The 21,884-nt window shown below is 43.3% G+C and overlaps 1 protein-coding gene across 1 annotated transcript; it reads left to right on the forward strand.

The window, feature by feature from the left end:
- Positions 1 to 12,294: 12,294 nt before the first annotated feature.
- LOC119646901 lies at positions 12,295 to 13,099 on the forward strand. The gene is made up of 4 exons (XM_038047569.1): positions 12,295 to 12,357; positions 12,416 to 12,565; positions 12,614 to 12,784; positions 12,843 to 13,099. The coding sequence occupies exons 1-4, from the start codon at positions 12,298 to 12,300 to the stop codon at positions 13,005 to 13,007; spliced, it is 546 nt and encodes a 181-aa protein (XP_037903497.1). The 5' UTR covers positions 12,295 to 12,297; the 3' UTR covers positions 13,008 to 13,099.
- The last annotated feature ends 8,785 nt before the right edge of the window (positions 13,100 to 21,884 follow it).

Raw genomic sequence — 21,884 nt, forward strand, 5'->3', positions numbered from 1 at the left:
AGTTTCACGATGACGTACCACGGTAAAGAAATGTGATCCATCAAGCGTTGACTTTGCACATTTGAAATCAGAGCGCCGGCTGCCCCAGACATTGAATCACTTTTGCACGCGTCTGCATTCATTTTTGCTTGCACTCATGCTACCAACAACAACACATATCCAGCGACTGTCACCCAACATAACAAAAAACAAAAAAAACAATCAAAACAAATCTGATACCTTGACACCATGCTACTGTTTTTGACCGTGACTTTTTTGCCGCCGGTCTTTTGTTAATTTGTATTAGTCACTTATTTACAATCCATTCATACACAAGAATTTTACGTAGGTTAGTGATTATTATTTAATTTCATTTATTTACATTACAATTTCGGATCCAACTACGGGTTTGTTTTTTTTTTACATGGGAATGTATACACAGGAATTCTAGACTGAGGAATTTGCGGGTGACATGATACCTATAGGGTTTGTCGATTCTTGACCCCATCTCCCGTGCTGCCGATCCACTGTTGCTAGATGGCTTATAAAGGTAGGGTGATCGTCATCCCCCTTTCGCTTCTTTCTGGCTAACCGTACCCAAATACCTACGATAACGGCCCCTACTAATAACCCTGCCAAAGTACAACCGTGGGGAATGTATTGTTTGAACACATTATCGTCATTAATTACTCCATCGAGTTCTCTCTTTAATGTGGCTATAAGGTGCTTGTTGTCCCGGACGAGGCTGATCTCGGTTGATGGAAGATTAAACCGAGGAGTGACTGTTTCATACACCTTTGTCCAGTTTACTGTAATGGCTCGTGGAATCTCTTTTATCTGGAAGGGGACCTCGCCCATGGTACAATAGTCGAGCTCTACTAGAGAAACAGGAAACCGAATTTCTAACTGAGTGTCATTACACGTGATTGGTATTTTATCAACTTGCCCTTTGAATATCACTCTAACATGGGGGCTAATGCGACCGATGTAGGTCTCATTGCTCCACCGCCTGGTCGAACACCAATCCTTTAATTGTTGGCCTCCCCGTATAATTTCCTTAATACATGATGGTCCAGAGCGTAACAATTTTGTCTCATATAGACGAGGGAGAATCTCTGTAGACTCTTCCTCGAAGAAAAACTTGTCCGCATTGGGCCCAACGAATAGGATGCGGAATGGTATCGTTGTCCCCAAGTCCCAAGTGTTATTTTTAGAATCTGGAGGGGTGATAACTGCTACCTGTCTAAATTCCTCTTTATACGCAAGAGGAATTGTATATTCGATCGTAACGAGATCATTCTGAAGCCATGCAGACACTGGATTAACCTCGAACACTCTTTCTGGCTCATCTTGTTTCGGCAGGACTACCCCAGGGACCTCCCTATTAACCTGGCTTATAAAAGCCGCCAGTTCCTTGGTAGGTCGAATGTTTCGTAATTGCTCATGTTTGGCAACGATTTTGCTAATTAATGTTTTAATTCATAGGGAGAACTCCGACAGCTCCTGCCTTAACATTTCTTTCCCCTGCTGCTCCATTAGCTGATTTATCTGGTTCTCCACCTGATGGTACTCTAGGTCCGTGATGTTTAACGTTAACGCTGCGATTTTTGTCTGTTGATGTCTAAGAGCTTTCACTTCCTCACGAATAGCTATGTCTCGGTAACTAAGGTAAGCTACTGTCCCCGCCGCTAAGAGGCCTGGGATATACTTAGCCCCTGTTTTCAATAAACTACTTGATATAATGGGGACTATACCAAAGGCCCGCCTAACTCGGTTGACTTGCAGTTCGCTTGTAAGTTTCAGCTCGTTGCAATGTTCTTGGACTTCCTCCACCATCTGCCGCTCACATATCCTATGGAACTTTTCCAACTGTTGCGACATTGTGTCGAGATCACGCGTGAGGTTTACTGAGGTTGCAATAGTATATTTTAGGTCAAATGCCTTTACCTGCACTAATCCCAATTCCAAAATTCTGGTTTCCAAGACCGGGTCCACCGCCCAGGACACCACTGTGGCGGGCATTAGGCATATACACAGCAGAGTAGCCACTTGTGCTAGAGACCACGGCTTCCATCCTTTTCCGCTTCGCGTTCGGGAGGGAATGTTAGGTGGAGCCTTGTCCGGTTCTAACGCATTATCATCTGCTTCCTGCGCTTGAGAGGGCTCAGCTTCCTCTTCTGGAAGAAGGGGAACGAGCTGATGCACAGCACGATGTATATTGTCCCTACCAGCAGTTTTTAATTTTACTTGACGGATGGTGCCCTGTAGATCTGGAAAAACTTCTAACACTCGCCCGGTCTTCCAATCTAATGGCCTGTGACCACTTTCTTTGATTAGAACAAGTTCACCTGGCCTCAGTTGCCTACCGGGGGCCTTCCATTTATACCGCTTCTGTAGATACCCCAAATAGTCAGTCTCGAATTTGACCCAGAAATGCTTCTGCAGTTCCTGGATCTGAAGCCATTTTTTGGTTGCTGGGAGACTTTCATTTAGACCTTCCCCAGCCGGAGGTGACAATAGGCTTCTTTGAATGATGAAATGTGCAGGAGTTAGTACCTGTAGGTCATGACTATTATCAGCCAGCGGATACAATGGTCGGCTGTTTAATATTGCTTCCCATGTGCAGACGGCAGTTTGAAAGTTTTCATATGTCAGGTTGGAAATTGAAGGCATCCGCTTTATGTAGCGTTTTAGACTCCCCACTGCTGCCTCAAATAGCCCTCCGTAGTGGCTGGCTCTTGGGGGATTATGATGCCATACGATCTGACGCTGAGCCAACCTCTCCTCGCATTCACTGGTCAACTTTCCCCAGGCTTCCCTGAGCACTTTGGAAGCCCCTACTAAGTTTGTGCCGTTGTCGGAGCGAACCATTTTCGGCTGGCCTCGCCGTAAATTTGATGCTTTTATTTGAAATGGTCCGCACAGATCGGTTCCCACATTTTCAAAAACAGCGGATGACCTGATTCGCTCGGGAGGAAGGTCTGCCATTTTCGGGACTATAGTGGCTCCTCGCATTCGAACGCACCTAACGCATCCTCTAATCCACTTCTTCACCCTCTGCTGCAACGCTGGAATGTAATATCTTTCTCGGATGATAGCCATTGTGAGTCCTGTTCCGCAATGTTGGTGAAACTTATGAACATGTTGAATTATGAGGTCAGCTAGGTGACACTTCCCGAGAATTATAGGGTGTTTCTGCTCAAACGGGATGAGCGCCTGCTCTAATCTTCCTCCCACTCGGAGAATCCCAGATACCGGAACGACAAAAGGGTTTAGCGTGGACAGCCAATGGTTTTTCTCGATATTCAATCCCTTCTGAATTCTGAAAATTTGCCTCCCGAAGAGTAGTTTTTGTTGATACCTGACGACTGCCCACTCCGTTAGCGGAAGTTTCTGTGATTTTTCGGATGACGTCTTGAGCTTCTTTTATACTGGACGCCCCGTATAACAGATCATCCATATAGAACGCGTTCTTGATGATCCAGTTGATCTCCTCATCAGGAGCATTGTCGTCTGCCACCTGGTGAAGCGTTCGAATTGCTTGCCAGGGTGCACAGTCTAACCCGTAGGTCACCGTTTTCAAGTAAAACTCTCTTATTGGTTCTTGAGTCTTCGCCCGCCAGAGAATCCTAAGCTTGATCTGATCCTCCGGTCTCAAAAGTATCTGCCGATACATCTTAGTAATGTCACTAGAGTATACATACGCAAACCTGCGTATTCTAGTGACAATGTCGAAAATATGGTTTTGCAACTTTGGACCGGGATGGATCATCTCGTTAAGGCTCACCCCATTTGATGTCGGACTGGAAGCATTGAAGACATTCCGCAATTTCGTCGACGTGGCCTCTTGGCGAACCACGCTTAAATACGGGATATAATATACTTCGCCGCTAGTGTCAGATTGATGATCCTTTGGAACTTCAGCCATGTGGTCCAAATTAAGATATTCTTCCATAAACTCATCCGATTTGAGCTTGTGGTCTTTGTTTTTCAACCACCTTTTCTCCTGACCGAGATAGTGCTGCACAGCCTTGTGGTACGAGTTTCCTAGTTTAATATTATCTTGTCGCCACGGGGTCGGTACCACGTATCGGCCATCGTTCTCTCGGTAATGACCCTTTACGAATAGGTCCTCACAAATTTCGTCATCTATGCGACTAGATTCATCTCTACTTAGGGGCATATCCCAAGAAGCCCTTAAGTCCTGTTCCCATTCCTTGATAGTGACATGTGTTGAGGTGATCTTCGATACCGAAGATTCCGCCGGACCAGACACAATCCATCCCAATTTCGTGTTCTGGAGCAGGAAACTATCTACGGTTTCTACCCCATTCACGAAAAGTTGTGGAAGGATACTAGACCCTAATAAAACTGGAACGTGAGATGCATGTTCCGTTACGGGATCCGCCAACTTCTTCCCTTGAAACAATGCCTTTACTTGCGGCGGTACCTGTGGAAGGGAACCTTTAGTTACCCGTCTGACTACTAACGCTTTAGTGCTGACCTCAGAACCATCGTCCAATTTAAGGGTGAGACACACAACCGCTGACACTTTGCCTGCTGACACACCACCTACCCCTGAAATTTCGATGTTGGTCTTTTTCTTTTTTAACCGAAGTTTCTGTACTAGATCTTCGGTTATATAGCTGCTCTGACTACCTTGATCGATCAAACACCGAACTGGAACGGCATGTCCTTCTCTTGCCTCTAGCTTAACGACAGCTGTTGGAAGAACGGTTCCGGACCATGACAATGCTGTCGAATTTTTGGCATGATGAACAGCAGAAGACGGGTTATCCCCTTTGCACGGATGCATGGCAGTAAGATGTTGCCCTTTGCATATTTCGCATTGGAGATTCTTGCGTTTATTGCACGCTTCCCCCCTGATATATTTGTGGGAGAGACAGTAAATGCAAACATGATAACGGCGGAGCAGTTTCTCCTTGTCGGTACTTTCAATGAATTGAGGACACTGGGCTGTGAAGTGCTTCCCCATACATAAGAAGCATTTAATCCAGTTTCTCTTTTCACCATCCGACTTGGAGACCAAGGCTATCTCCTTCTGGGTTTTTCTCTTATTCCCAAGATCCTCCGCCTTGGATATCCCACTTAGACCATCCCAACCGGGGGACATGACCACATATCTATTTTCTAGAAATTGGTCGATGTCGTTTATCGTAACGGGCATTTTTGGATCTCGTAACGTTAAGTCGAACTCCCTCCGAGTTGTCATATCCATTTTCCTCGTCAGGACGAACGGAATGAATGGAATGCCTTCATCTACATTGAATCCTGCTTTCCGTAGGTTCTGAACTGCGGAACGCATGGTATCCAATGCTCTTCCCAGCGTTCTAGCCTCCCTTTGGTTTATCTGAGGTAAGTCAACTAACGCCTGAATTTCCTTTTCTATTAAGGCCCGACGATTACTGTACCTTCGGTCAAGAAGAACCCATGCTTGTTGGTAATTCTCTCCGTATATCCCTAAATGGTCGATTACACGTTTTGCATCGCCTCTTAACTTGCTCTGAAGCAAAACCGATTTCAGAACCATCGTATACAGAGTTAAAGAGGCTTTTGAATGGTTCGTATTGACTGATGTCCCCACTGAATATTGGAATATCTGGGATTGGTGGGGCGGGTCTAAAACGATATCCTGAGTTCCAAGGGGAAAAATGGCTCGAAGGACCAAAATGGTTTGGCCGGGTCTGACTGGGATCCAAGAAGGATTCTGAGCGGTTTGGTCCAGGAGTCCGCAAATATTCTGGGCGGGGCTGACTAGGGTCTAATAAATAGTCCGGTCGTAGATGGGTGGGGAAGGGCCCAAGATTAGATGTACGCGGTTCGTCTCTCCACGTTGGATAATTTTGTCTATCCTTATCACAGGCCCCCCATGCCCCTCCAAATGCAACTCCACACCTGCTTGAACTCCTGGGCAGATCCCTAGCTGTCGCTTCACCTTGGAGTCTGTCGTTGACGTCTATGCCCAAGTCTCGTTCTAATAACTCTGTTTCAACTTGTCTTGGGACGGCCCCCCTATTCGAACTTCCTTCACCGGGATCTATATAATTTTGAGGCACTGGCGGGAGCTTAGGGACTTGTTCCCTAACTGATCCCAAAGTTAACTGGTCGACCTCTGTTTGTCTCTCCTCAGGAATAAGAGAGGGATGAACTCTCTCAACGAACTCCTTTGTTTCAAATAAACTGATTGCATGAGTCCCAGCTTATTCTCTCGAAAATATATTAAATCTGCCGAGGGATTCAATAATAGAAGCCGTTTATGTTCTGCAATGAACTCTAAATTGATCTGCCGGACCTCACTCCACGCGGTTTCAAAGCGTTCCTTAGTTCGCTTCTCCTGCCGCAGTTTGCATAGCGTCTCGCGAACCTCTTCAATTTTCAAAACCCGCTTTTGCTGAGCTTCAGTGATCTCCTGGATCTCCATTTTTGGTTCTATTTCAACTGGTGGTCACTTAATTGAATTAAATATTTCCGTTTGGCACAGACAGTGTATATGAACAACACACAGAATACGTGGGAGGCGCAACACTATAAGGACCTTTCCTTTGGTCTGAACGCGCCCACGTAACAACAACAATAATAAAAATACACACCAACCTTGTTAGAGTGTCGTTTGAGAAACGTGGGAGGCGCAACACGATAAGGACTTTGCCTTGGGTCTGAACGCGCCCACGGATCAACAACACCACAAAAATTCACACCAACGATGTTAGAGTGTCGTTAGAAAAACGTGGGAGGCGCAACACTATAAGGACTTTGCCTTGGGTTTGAACGCGCCCACGGATCAACAACACAAAAAACAATGCACACCAACGTTGACGTTCAAGTAGTGTTTTATGTTGTGTAAACGAAACACAATCACTATAATTTCCCGCACTTTATATATATTTTTTCACAAGAGAAATTATTTTTATAATAGTAATTTTATTTAAAAACTTACTTTGGATCGTTATCCGGCTCGACAGACCAGCTGTTTCAGCATTCTCCTAAACGGCCTCTTCCAGTGAACTACCCTGCTTGGCGTTGGCCAAGCTCGCGCACTAGCTCCTGGATGTTTTACTAGAGGACCGTGGTTGCTCTCGTTCCGGGTTGCCGAAATCTAACTTCGGAATGATGGGGTAATCTAACACCACTGAAACAGAAAACACTAAAGGGGTTAGAAATAATACTTACTTGATTTGCTTGGCTTAAGTAAATGAGAACACTCGCGATTCCACTTCAACATACCTTTATTTTCTACTCACAATATTCTATTTCTCTCTTATTAATAATTTTTACTTAATTAATCTCAAAAGCGATTTAAAGTAATTCCCGCGCGTAAAGTGTTCTCGGATAGAACCCTTTAGCTCTGTTCAGAGGCTTGTTAACAACTCAAAAGTAAAAGTAACGTTATTCTTAAAATCACCTATGTTTGACCCTTCCGTGTTTACACATTGCTTTGAAAGTGTTCTTGTACACAACACAATAACACTTGTTTATTATTGTAAATTTGGTTGTCGGCGACAAATCGACACCTGCTGTTGCACTGCGAACTGCTGACACGGAAGAAAGTCATGTCGAGGCCAAATATACCATTTGGTATGTAACATGCTGATGCAAGGGCGGAAAAGAATGTCCAAACAGGCCATTTGCATAGCATGTGATGTAACGACGGAAGAGGTTAAATGCGCAGGCAGACTGGGTTTCATGGGGCTAGCTCCAAAGATGCGGCTGCTGGAGAAAATCCGGTGAAATCGCTTGAACACTTCCTTTCTAGCGGGGGAAGTGTCTATACCTTAGCAGCTCATGGGTCCTAGTCCTCCGAACTTTTAAGAAAGGAAAGACTCATAAGTTCTGTAGGGGTTTTATGCTAGTTTTCCCTTTGATAGTCGAGCAACTAATAGTCGAGAGTTGCCCGATGGCAGCGATTGGACCACTGGCATTAATTCATCGTTCATCATCACAGTACCCCCTGCCAGTGTTTTTTTTTCGGCGTACAACAAGGAGCTTTAGTTGTTGGCCCTGGTCGTTGTCTGTTTGAACTGGTTTTTTCTGGTTGACTGCCAGTGTCTCTTCGTTGTTCCCGAGCAGATGTATGTAAATCTCGACACCTTCGCTTGTGTTCAAAAAAAGAAAAGAACGTTAGTTTGAGCCTTTCGACTGAAATTGTAACTTCTAGGCGTCGTTATTTTGTACCTTTGAAGCAATTAACTGTTTAAAGCAGAGACGATTGGAATTGGCCGTTCTGACACGTTTGAAGTGGGCCGACGGTGACGTAAATTGGCTCGGCGTTGATCGTATTTTCTTGTGTTGGGGCATGTGAATGGGCATATTAGAGCGATGGGTTGAATACTTTGATGAGCTACTGAACAACCAGAACATCGGTGAGTTGGAGGTCCCGCCAACTGAAGACGACGGACAAATACTGCCACCACCAAGTTTCGGAGAAACAGTCCGTGCAATTGATCGGCTAAAAAATCATAAGTTGCCAGGAGCCGATGGAATTACAGCCGAATTGGTTAAATATGGAGGCGACCAGTTACACCAAGTGGTTCATCAACTTGTGCTCAAGCTATGGGACAGCGAATCAATGCCTGACGATTTGCAACGAGGTATTATCTGTCTCATAGATAAAAAGGGAGATATCACACAGTGCAGCAACGTTGCTGAGTACCATCTATAAGTTATTCTCCACTATCTTGCTAGGCCGGATAGCCCCATACGCCCAGAATATCATTGGCCCATATCAAAGAGGCTTCACTCCAGGCAAATCCGCAACAGATCAGATTTTCTCTGTGCGGCAAGCGATGGAAAAACTGTTGGATTATGGACAACAGTTGCACCATCTGTTCATCGACTTTAAAGCCGCCTATGATAGCATAGCCGGGGTAAAACTGTAAGACTGATTAGGCTGACCCTGACCAATGTGCGAGGCCAGATAAAAACAGCAGGATCACTCTCAAGACCATTCGACTTCAACAACGGTCTACGACAAGGGGATGCCCTATCATGCGTCCTCGTTAACCTGGCCCTCGAGAAAGTGATCCGTGATGCTGAGATAAATACAAGAGGTACGATCCTCTTCAAGTCCACCCAACTACTGGCCTATGCTGACGATGTCGACATCATGGGAAGAACCACCCGAGACGTACAAACTGCTTTCATCCAGCAGGCAGGCGGTGATTGGCGCGAGATCTTGGGCTGCACATCAATGAAGGCAAGACAAAATATATGGTGGCAACGTCAGCACCGAAGACGAATCGACCAACAACATCAAACCGCACTGGTCAAACACGAAGAAGAATAAGTTGTAGGAGAATACAACTTTGAGACCGTTGACAATTTCTCCTATCTAGGGTCGAAAATCACAACCAATAACAGCTACGATGATGAAATCCGCGCACGGTTGTTGTCAGCCAACAGAGCCTATTTCAGTTTACAAAGACTGTTCCACTCGAAACGCCTCACCATAGGGTCAAAGCTCTTACTGTACACCACTATGATCTTGCCAGTCCTCATGTATTCCTCGGAAACTTGGGTTCTTAGCCGCGTTCGAGAGAAGAATCCTACGAAGAATTTTTGGCCCCCTATATGAGGATGGACGATTCCGTAGCCTACACAATGACGAAATCTATGAGCGATACCATGACCGTCCGGTTGTGGATAAAATCCGGCTCAATAGGTTACGGTGGGCGGGTCACTTAATCCGTATGGATGAGGATGATCCCACCCGGAAAGTCTATAAGGGCAATATCTATGGTAGAAAAAGAAGACGAGGCAGACCCTGCCTAAGATGGAGCGATGGCGTTCGTCAGGACGCCAGATCACTTTTAGGGATATCGAATTGGTGGACCTCGGCGCAAAACCGGGATGTCTGAAGTTCTTTATTAAGGCAGGCCTAGACCGGATACCGGTTGTTGGGCCGTTGATGATGATGATGACTTTCTTGTGTTCCACCCGAGGGCATCATCCTGCAGGAATTGCTGCACCTCAGGATCAGTACGAGGTGAAGCGTTTGCGTGCTTTCACTTGAAGGCGACTGCGAACAGGTGGTTATCGGTGAAACCTGTAAATTCATGCGGTTCAAGCGTGTGTTTGATATGTTGAATAGCGCTATAAATTGGCAAAAGTTCGCACGGGCGATGACATTTTTTCCCGAAGCGTTAAATTTGGACAAAAAAACCTAGTGGTTACCAGAAGTTTATATTTTTCTGCTCCAATACTGCTCCGATCGCGAAGTCGGATGCATCACACATGAGGCCAAGAAGAACATCGGTACGTGGATGTGCAGCATGTGAAAGGTCACTCTTCACTTTTTCTAAAGCCCTACGAGCGGGTAGTGACGACGAACTCGCCGCCTTGAGTTCCGGGAAGTTCTGGATGATGATTGCCTTCTCAACTGATGGGGCGATGCTTGCACTCAAGACGACGTAGCCGCGGAAGATCACTTTGTCCTCACCAAACTCAGACTTTGGAGGATTCGTTTATATTATACTCATATACGAATATCAAGGTTGCTCACCACACCGTGGTCCCATGAAAGGAAATACAGATAGTCCGAATGGAGTGATGAGGCCGATTTTGGAAATGCCATCCTCGGCGACGGGCAGCTAATTGTAAGCTCTCACGAGGTCGATCTTGAAGTAGATCATCATTCCACAAAAATGTTACGCAAAGTTGTGGATGTGGAATACTGGATAGTGACCAAGATATGTATATTTGTGTGTTGAATCTCTTATAGCCGCCTTATGGTTGCCAGTCTCTGCTCCTTTTTAGCGACAGACTGTTGCTGGATGGCATAAATACTTTCGACTATGCTGTGCAGTGCTGGAAACGCTGGCTGCTGGATCATATGAAGACAGTTTAAGCCGGCGCCAGAATGTCTACGAAGAATAGGTCGCGTTTCCCGAAAACGCCCAAAGTTTGTCGCATCTCTTCTCCTCGAAACCAAAAGTATTATAGCGCCGGCAAACGGCCGCTTTCATAGGGCCGAAAGTGTGACCACGAGTGTTTGTTAAGTCGGTTACTTAGCTGAAGACGACGTCCTTTTGATTGGCGAGAATATCCTGTAAATTGGCTGGCAATCAGCTCAACCACAATATGCATAAAACTGCGTCACCCATTGCGGTTCAGGTTAAATCTTGCGTTCCTCATATTCCAGCAGCATTTCGAACACAAGATCATCATGCTGTCATGCTAAATTTTCTGTTCACCGTTCTTATACTTTCTTCAACAGATATAATAGATAACTCTCTAGTTTGCTCACTGGGATATGTTACATGGTATGAGCAAAAGTTACAGATTTTAGGATTATTTGATTTCATAAAGCGGCTTTCTGATACAAAACTCCATTTCGACCTAGATGGTGGTTTTGAAGGTAATTTTGTGAGTAGACCATAAACAATAGAGTAAGGTACTCCTCTATTAGCCGGTCCGCCACGTAATAGATGACAGACTCAGAATTCCCTCAAACTTCAAACAGAAACTAAGTTCTGCTGGCCGGCATAGGCTTGAAATCATCGCGGATTTTCGTTCGTGTTTGCGAATTTATATAAAGGAGTCAATACTACCTAACAGCTTCGCTCAGGCTGCTCCTAGGACGGAGGTGGAGCAGCATCTGACGAGTTGCCTCTGCCCTAGACGAAACTGCAAATCGTCTCTTTTTTGGGTTCTTTAGGGTTTTTGACCCAGATGGCGGGGAGGTGGACCTCAAGCCGTGCGGGCCAATAGGTCCTGTAGTTATGGGATGCATGATATCTTTTAAGATTTTGTCGAAAACACCAAATAATTGCCACTTATTAACTACAATTAATCCAATATAATGGGCACTTTAGTCAAATACTTCAACTCAGCCTTGCGGGAAAGTTGAAGTGCATTGCCAGATAATGATGGTTAAAGATTGCAGCAATTAAATATCCAATTACACTGTTAAACCACAAAATAAGATGGCTAATTGAAGTATGCGGCCACCTCTTGAAATTTGGAAGTTATGTGATTGCAAACTCTTTTAATGTTTTATTATCAGGAGCAATTTTACGCTCATTGACTACGCTAAATTGTTGATGACCTATTCTATATAAACCAGGAAATCCAGGATTGCAATCAATAGATAAATAAAACGGGAGGAAAATTTTATACTGGTGAAAATTTGATGTTTAGCGGCAGCCAACTTCTTCAATAATAATAATTCTTGGAAGTAGGAGACATCTTGCTTAAAAATTCAGCTCCAATTGTATGTGGTACGTCAAAAAAATTTCAATTAAAGCTGGCTTTCAAGAAAGGCGTAATCCAACAAATTTAGCTTCAATTTTCCAGTTAACTATGAAATTGTATATAATTCTTGGTTGTATGATGCAATGTTGTTCGCTTGGGTTACAAAAGGTAATTTCATGTTACATTGTGGTGCACATTTACAGCTGTATCTATGATCGCTTTACAGAATCTCAATTCGCTCAAAATCACCAAGGTGGAATGTATTCCTAACAATCACTGGGTCGGTGATGTAGAATGCTTCTTGAAACCGCTCAGAAATAGGTCCATTCAACTTCAAGCAAAAATGCCTGTCAAAAGGACGATTAATTCTGTGAAGGTTTACCACATTCATTTTTTTCCTGCAAACGTAATAGTAGATTTTTAGTTTCATATTCAAATCTTTCGATGGTATAGTGGATTTCGTCCGTATCTAGTCGATTTCTGGTTCGACTTCTGCGATGTAGTGTCAAAATCTAAAAATATGAATCCTCTGTTGAGGCCCTTTTATATGTTAATAACGACGTATTCAACATTAAAGCATCCATGTCCTATCGAAGTAGTTTCGAACCAAGTAGCCATTCTTGTCAAATACTGAATTGATCCTTTTTTTCTAGGGATTAGTTGAGGTTCCGCCAGCTGTACCTGACTTGTCAGTTTTCCCGTCGATGCTCGTAACAGGGGTTTACCTTTTGAATATCACTGCAGTGGAGAAAAACCTTAACGAGTGGATCTTCACATTCAGAGTTAAGGCAGAAGTTACCAGTGACTTAAAAGAATGACAGGAGGACCTTCTTCTGAATTTATAATGATATCACGGTGCACAGTTTTTATTGTTTACACTAGTTTAGTAACCAAGTTCAGGTTGTATATTTGTCCAAGAACAGTGGAAATTTTGTGGATTTTGAATAAATAGGTGAATCACCGCAAGTCTTTATGTTGTTGTAAATGACTTCGCTTCTACCCCAGAGCCAGCTAACTAATTTGTGTGAGGTTAAATTCCAAAAATGGATGGCATGTCCTGTCAAGCTTGTGTTAAGTAAGTAAATTGTAGTGACCGCGGCTTCGCGACGGGAGCGGAATCTTATTCGCCTCTTTCTAAATTAATTTGCTCAAATAATGCATTTCATAATTTGCAATTACCCTAATGCTCGCCGCAGATTGCACATTGAATGAATTCGGGGAATTAATCTTGACAGAGGCGAATGATTTGCCGCATGCGCAGGCGCATGCGCACGTTGCTGCAACACGAACGGAACCGAGTTCAAGGCAACATAGTGGTGAGTGAAGGGTTCTGGATTGGCAGAGGCGAGAGGTGGAAAGCCGAGCAGTTTTGACTTTTAGTGGGTGGATTGGAGTGTTGGATTTAGAGGAGAAGTTTGGAGATTGAGGCAGAGGAGGAGCTGGAGCAACGCCTATCGGGACTCTGAAGGGGATTTTTTTGGACATCGGCAGAGACAGGAGGGTACGTTGGAGCGAGAGGGAGTTGCGAATGGTGTTAAAGGCGCCAATGGAGTGTTATCCCAGGGGCGTGCCACGTAAACCGGGAAGGACTCAAGTGATTGGTTCAACTCCAATGTGTTTCAATTTTGGATATTGTCCTTGCTCAAAGGTTCATTTCGGATCCATATAAAGATGATATAAATATCGTTGATATTCCGGTGATCGATGGACATTCTGGAGTTACAATTGTTCCGGTGATATCAGAATATAAACCAAAAGTGTCAGTTTCGCATCCCGATCTTGAAAATTCCCGAACGCAGCACATATAGAAGCAACCGACCTCTAAAAGTTTTTTTTCTTTTTTATTTGAAAAAAAAAACACAAGTGAAACAGCAAAGCGTAAAATGTTACTTTGTTAATTTACCTTGTAATGTTCTGAATATTTTCGTTTTGTGTAAACACAAAACCTTATTAAAGTACTGTAAGTTACTGTCTGTCTGTCTGTCCATCACACGCTTTTTCGCGCAGACGGTTATAGCGATTGACACCAAATTTGGTAGAAAGGTGGGAACTGTGAACGCTCACACATACAGTGAGTTACATCCTTTTACATTGAATTTAAGGGGGGGAGGGGTCCCCATACATGCAAAACGGGGGTGTAAAATTCTTTCCTCAAATATAGTCATGTGGGGTATCAAATTAAAGGTCTCGGTTAGTACTTTCTGAAACCGGTCTTAGCATTGACATTTGTTGGAAAGATGAGGAGTGCGGGGGGTTGAAAGTGATAATTTCTTTAAGGGGGCCATTCTCAGAAACTAGTAAACCGAAAAATCTGAAAAAAATCAGGAGGTTGTCACTATATGATGCCTGGGCCCCGAAATACCTTCCATACCGATATCTGTTCAAATAAAGTTAATAATAGTATATAACTATATTTTTTTGTAATTGGCTGGAAACCCGTCCAGCTTGCGACTTCCCCACTTGTCTTCTATTTTCTTTCATTTTTCTTCTTTGATTTGATTTTAATTAATTTTTTTTTTCCATTATTAAATATTATTATTTTCAAATTTTTCTTTTATTAGTTTTATTTTTATATATTGTTTATTTTCTGTTGGAGCTAGTAATATATAATGAATTTTGAATAATTTTTAATTGATTTTTGGACTTCCTCTCTCTTCCTATTTAATCTCGTAAAACCTATAAGGGACATCCTCTAAAAGACGAAATGGCCTGAGGATGTCAAGGAAAGGTGGCAACCTCAGGGGCCGTACCTCTTTCACGATTTGAGGCAGAAGAGGCAATAATCGGGATTGTGGTCCACCGTGGATCTTCCCCTCTTGATCGCGGCACTCGGATCCGGAGACTCACGGCTCCACGCGCGCGGTCGAGCTGTTTTTTTTTTAATTTTTCAATTTTAACTCGTGTTCTGGTTGTTATCCGTTAGGCCGTCGCAAATTCCTTTGCATTGTCTATTTTCAAATCCGGGGCGGACCCACGCATCGGAATAGACACGTTAAATTTGTAGGAATGAAGCGTGAGGGATCAGCGCTCAAAGGACCCCACCCACATTCCCGAACCTGGCTAGCACAGAGGCGTGCAAGAACGTGTCGCCCGAGCACTTTGATGGAACTTTAATCTTGGCGGGCAAACCTTCACGGTCAATTTCGCCATTTTTTTTAGGTTTGTGGGATAGCTCTGCCCTCTAGGTCGTTGTCGGCCACTTAGGTTGATCGTCTGATCTTCTTACCCAACTACGACCACTACAAAATTCTTCCGTCTTCATTATTTATTTACTTCTGCTGAGTTCAACCAACTGGGGGGGGAGGGGGGGAGAGATGAATCTGATTGATCCTGCCGTCAAAAGTCTATGGAAATCCAGTTGTAATTCAGAATCTACTGTAGCTATTCAGTGAGAAACACAGTGAATAAATCGGAATATATGGTGACCGTAAACTCCAATGTGCTGCTTAGCAATGTGCTTTAATTCTGTAAGAAGATTGCATTCCTCCTCCACTCTTCTACACCACATTATCTTGGGACGACTCACTAGCCAGGCATTGTGGGATGCTGGGTTCCACTACATGACATAATCCGCAGAAAATTTGTCGCCCTTGCTTAATGTGTGGTTTGTCCATTGTCCTTTGTTCAACATATCCACAAGTAACGAGAATTTTTTGTCTCAGGCCCAAATGATGACAATACTCAGACATAAACTGATGAACGCTTCGAGCTTCTGAATAACAGCAGTGGTCACTTTCAATATACTACTCCCATATAGTAGCACAGAGAGATCATTGACATTGAACAGTTTCAACTTGATGTTGGTATTAAGATAATTGCATTTCTAGATTTTGCTATGTTGAGCGACATCCAGTTTGGTACCATCGTCGACAGAAACAGCGAGAAATACTAGGATGGGCAGTCAAACTGAGAACCAGGATTTTGTCAGTGTTTATCTTCAGCCCGACTCTAATTGAATCCTTCTCCAAATCCAGAGCAATTTGGCCAAGGTCCATAACTCAATATTAGCGTAAGTAGATATAGTCAGCTTCGTGGTGTTGAGGAAAAATGGTCTCTCCAAGTCCTACGTCACCGGTAACAAGATGCATTGCTGACGAACCCCAATTTCCACTTGAAACTCCTTGAGACTTTAGCTCGATGCTGGATCTGATATTCTACGCAAGCATATGTCGCTTATGCGGGGTGCCTCTTCCGTGTAAAGTATTACACCTTCACTCCTGTGTCACGCTGTCGAAGGCTGAAACAGAATTTAAGTACCCTATTCAGGAGGATCCAGAGCAGCAACCAACCTAACCGCTGTAAATCTAAGAATTGAAATTTTCCTTGACGAGTTCCAGAATAATTTTAGCTAGTGTTACCGCAACAACACGAAGCACGGAAATCTAATCGGGGCCTTTCTTAGGAATCTTAATAATCATCCCTTCCTTCACTTCGTTGGAAAAAATCCCAGACGCCCAGTATTTATGGTACTAACGAGTGGAAATAGCAACCCAGCAGAAGATGCACTGAGAGATTCCGCAGGAGGACCGTCAAGCCCAGCGACTTTACCCCGTTTGAACGTATAGATGCAAAAGATAATTTCGGGTGCAGTATTTAACCGGTTTTTATACGATTCAACATCATTATGCAGTGCCCCTTCCACCTCCGTCCGCTGCGACCTACAGGCTCTCAGCTATTTACATTTAACGATTCCCCATCGCGGTGGTAGCTGGAAACTGTCTTCAACCGGACGAATCGAGTGCAGTGCTGGATTGGGAGTAGGTTTATCCAACTGGAATGCCATATTTTAGGGGTTCGCGGACCTGGCGTGGGACGCACCGAAGTAACGGTCCGACGACCGTTCTACGGCATTGATAAAGTTGCTAATGGAACCCCAAGCCAGAATAGAATAGCATACACAAGGGCAGAGTATGCAGAACTCGGACGCCAGACAACCTCTGCAAACAGTGATGTAGCGATGGTCGGCCGCATTATACAAATTCCCAGCGACGTGCTCAGGAGTCACTGGATCAGCGTTGAGGGAAGGTTATCGGAGATGGTCATCGAGCATCTTCTGGTCGGTAACCTGGACAGCTTTTCCGTGGCTACCTCGTTTTACAATGTGATTACCAATTCACCAATGACTTACTCGTTTCATGCGTCGCTGTGATCAGCGACACTCGAGAAGGCGTAAAGCTCAAAATTGATTCAGGTGATCAGATTCTCAAAAAAACCAGTGGGTTGCATCTGACAGCCGATGTTAGGCATGGATAAAAGCAAAGTCATCCAGTCTGCGTTTTCAAAACTGGATGATTTCCATGGATAACTGGGTCTTGATCAAGGAGATGGAACCTCATTTGAGGCACTGAAAAATGCGGGCTACAATTATGGTTCGGAGTCAGAAACATAGCAAGTCGAAAACCGGAAGCTCAACGCTTCAAGTATAAAAGGTTTTGTATATTTCTTCTGTAAATATATGTAAGCACAGAACTATTCCATTCGTACGTAGCCCGTAATGTATGTATATGCATTTACCATGTCCGACTACTCACTGGAGTGTGATATTGATATTTAGTGTTTTGTGTTGCAGGAAATTTACAATGAAGGGGCTACTATAACTTTGCCAATAATGGTACGATTTGGACCAAGATATTACTTCACACTGTACTCTATATTACTACAAACTACTACTTTATGACTAGGATAAACTTAAGGGAGGTTACTGGTCCATTTGTCGAAAATATTAGTTAGTTAGTTTAGTTAACTGGGAAGAGCCGCAGCTCCGAGCACTCAGGCCATTGTTAGGCCCATTGTATTATCCCCGTAAGTTGCCTATTCAATGGCTTCCCGCCTACGGTATTCGCAGGCTTTTGCGAATCTTAGAACATTCTCCAGAGGCAGAGAGTGTGCAGATTCTTCATTGAACAGAACCTTGCCAAGGTTTTTTTTCCACTCGGTTGGGTGAATCCTTGCAATTTCACCCTTCAGAGTAGACTTGACAGCAGATGGTCGCATTCCAAGAGCTGGTTCTGGCCCCACCATTGTGGATCCAGACCCTCGGGCAAGTTTCACCAGCACCTGATGACAACTCCACACCAACTGGCTTGATGTGTTGTTGCCGTTTAGTGCTGATAATGCCGCCTGACTGTCGGAACAAATTGGAATGGTGCCACCCCTCCACTTTTGTCGCAGATATTCTTCTGCTGCCAATGAAATAGCATATATTTTCGACTGGAATATGGTCGTCATTTTTCCGAGGGGTCGGGCCAGTTCTATAATCGGATTCTCCGAGCACACCCCTGCGCCCGATCCATCCTCCATGACTGACCCGTCGGTGAAGATTATTAGGTCTGTAATATGAAAAGACTCATGGCCACTTCTCAATCATTCTTCTCTTTCGGTGATTACGACAGCGTATGTCTTTTCAAAGACGGTCGGGGCTACCGGATCTGGAAACCATATGATCGGTCAGGGCTACCGGATGTTTTTCAAGGAATTTCCAGATAGACGCATGACCGTTTAGATGACCGCCTTTCCATGCCCCAATGGTATCGAGCCTATATACATCGTTGGCCGCTTTCCGTTTCACCTCCAAGTGAATGGGGGTAAATTTAGGATAGCTTCAAGGGCCGCAGTCGGCGTAGTACTCATTGCTCCAGTAATACTTAGGTATCTATGAAAGTCATATTTCAAACATTTTACCATCGACCCAGAAAAATTCTTCTGAAGATTAGATAACTTCTCCATTTTCAAGATGCGTTTTCATTTCAAGTAATTATTTCTATTTCTTGCAATTTTTCAAAATCAAAGTGCTCTGATATGCACCAAAGAACTAGTGAATTTTTCACACCTAACATAGGCTATTTGATGTAATTTGCTTATCCGGAAAACGGAAGCTGGTATCATATTTCTTAGTATACACACCAGTAATCCGGTAGTTTTTATACCGACTCTTAATTCAGTCAAATGCACCAACGTGGAATGCCATTTTAATAATGAATGGTTTACGTACACAAAATGTTTTCTGAAACCTTTTCAAAATAGGAGCATCCAAGTTCAAGGGAAATCTTTGGCTACAAGGCACATCAAGACTATGAAGCTATTCTGCATTCGTAAGTTGAAACTTTTAGATTTTTATTGAAGTTTATCGATGATAAAGAGGATTTCGACTTTTTTGATATAACATCACATCCCGCAATGATGAATGCTTTGCTGAAGCCTTTCGATGGGTTGATAACAAAGTATTCAAATCTGTGAGGTCCGTGCTCTATTGAAGTAAAAGATATTCAAAAAGAATTTCGCCCTTCATTTCATTTCTAGGGATTAATTGAGCTGTTCCCGATTTGTCAGTTTTCCCATCACTCCTCGTCACTGGAACTTATCGGTTCGTTTCAACGGCTGCAAAGAGAGCAGAAGTGACAGGCAATCTAGCAGAATAAAACGAGAAAACATTTGCTCTATATAGCAACACAGGATACTGTTTTCAATGGGATGAGACCCTTCTAAAACATTTTACATTTTGCATTTAGATATTTTTGATTAATGGATAAATCGAAGCAACATGAAGGTAACTTATCTGCCGTACATATAAGAGACAAATGCGCTCCAGTAATCTAATCATGAAATGCATATATTTCCAAAAGTCAAGCTAATGCAAACATTATTATAAAATAAAAACTAAAAATAAACCCGTTTTGCGTTTCACTTCGAAACGGAGCTTCATCAGGTGATAATTTAGCCTACGGTGACCAGTGAGTATTCCGACAATAATGCGGAGGCTCTTCTTCATTAAGTCTAAACAATCTTTCTAAGCTAATGTGGCCTGGAACTCAGAGTATCCAGACTTTATTGAACGAATTGAGCATAAAAAAAGTCAAGCGACGACGGCTTTACGGTTTCTTACCAGGGCAGAGGCAAATCGTCAGACGCTGCCTCACCTCTGCCCTGGGAGCAGCGTGACCGTAGCGGCTCATTCTCAAAACGAATTAAGCATGTTCAGTCCTTCAAGGCATTCCTATAACAAGTTAGAATTCGCCTAGTTGGACCTAAGTGCACATTTGTATGTGCAAATGGAGAGAGGTCAATCCCAGAAAGACCTCTAGGAATGTCGTTGCATATGTCCTCATTGCGCTACTGATACGCAAGCCAGTCTTTAAAGTTTGTGTAACTTCCTGGCTCTTGTGCCGAATTCAGTTCGAGCTGTCTAGATTACGGCCAATAGGTAGTCATTGGCTTAACTATTTCAATACACTGCATCCCCATTTTTTCCTGCTATGGAGCATCCGAGTCCTTGTAGCTTTCTGATATATGTTTTCAACATATTCTTCTAGAGTAGTTTTTTATCTAGTGCGATTCCAAAATATTTTACCTTTGTTGCTCGTTTTACCTCCGTGTCATGTAACATAATGGCTCTCAGGTGAGGCAGCTTACGCTTTCTAGTAAACGGTACTATAGTGCTTTGGCTGGACTGCTACGCAACTCTGCCTTCCTGCACCAGGCACTATTAACTCATAGTCCAGTTTACATTGTATCACATAGGATATCCTCACTGGACGTATCTTTTAGTATTTCCTAGCTCTCCTAGGAGCTCGTCAACTACCATACTCCGCATTAGCAGTGATAGTACCCCAAGTTAAGTAACAACACTTAGTGTGTCTTTGTAACACATTTGTTTCTTTTAGTACTTCCGTACTGCGATATAGAAACAAGACTATTGTAATATCGAAACAAGACTGAGGTTCCTTCTCGGTCACCTCGTATTTATATCTCTTTAAAATTATTTACATAATATACATATGTTCCTTATCTTCTAAGAAACTATCTAATACATAACACATATTAACATATGGTTCTTATCTACGTAAAATCCTATCCTTTTATTAGGGTCATTCTGAGCAGCGAAGATGCGCAAATGCATCTTCGTTTATTATTCAACAACAGGACATGTTGTGAAAGAAAACATTTGACCTAAGTCGGGTATGACGAGATATGGAAAATGATAAAGACCGAAGTATTTGTAAGCGTCATACGGAGGAAAGAAGATGCGCAGATGCATCTTCGTTTATTATTATTTAGAACCAGGATTTATGCTGGTCGTTAAAAGATGCCGATGGTGCGGACGGTTCCATAACTCCCCATGCTATGGACAACTTCAGCTGATACAGATAAGCCTCGGTTGATCATCTTGTGTGTGTGTTGGCTTTGATTACGGATTAGGAAATTAGTTATGATATTTTTGTATATGAACTTCTCTTCCACTTAGAGTACAAACGATGTTGGGCAGACTAGTCTGAAATATTTGGGGTGAAAAAGATCCTTTTCACTTCTTCACTTCTTCTTCTTCTTCTTTCGCTAGTTACCAATTTTCCTTTTTACCTGTTTTTTTGTTAGGGTATCGCGCAGAGTATTGTCTTGCGCTATGTGGCAGCACCTCGGGAAATGACTTCTTAGAAGCTGATATACACTGTCTTCTTGTAAATATACCATCTTATTTCTTCAGACAATATTGCCCTGTCTTTGGCTATAGCTTTGCATAGCCTGCATACTGCTGTAATTTGTTCTGACATGATGGCGTGACTATCTTAGTCTAACAGCTCGCTTCAAATTCGTCAACGGTGACTTTATTTCACTACTGTTTTCACTTCTATGTCGCTCCCAATGTCACTGGTAAATGAGCTATATTACCTCTCAGGCGTTTTGTGTACGAGTCTATTCTC

Source organism: Hermetia illucens, chromosome 1 (assembly GCF_905115235.1).
Source record: "Hermetia illucens chromosome 1, iHerIll2.2.curated.20191125, whole genome shotgun sequence".
NCBI classification, from domain to species: domain Eukaryota; kingdom Metazoa; phylum Arthropoda; class Insecta; order Diptera; family Stratiomyidae; genus Hermetia; species Hermetia illucens.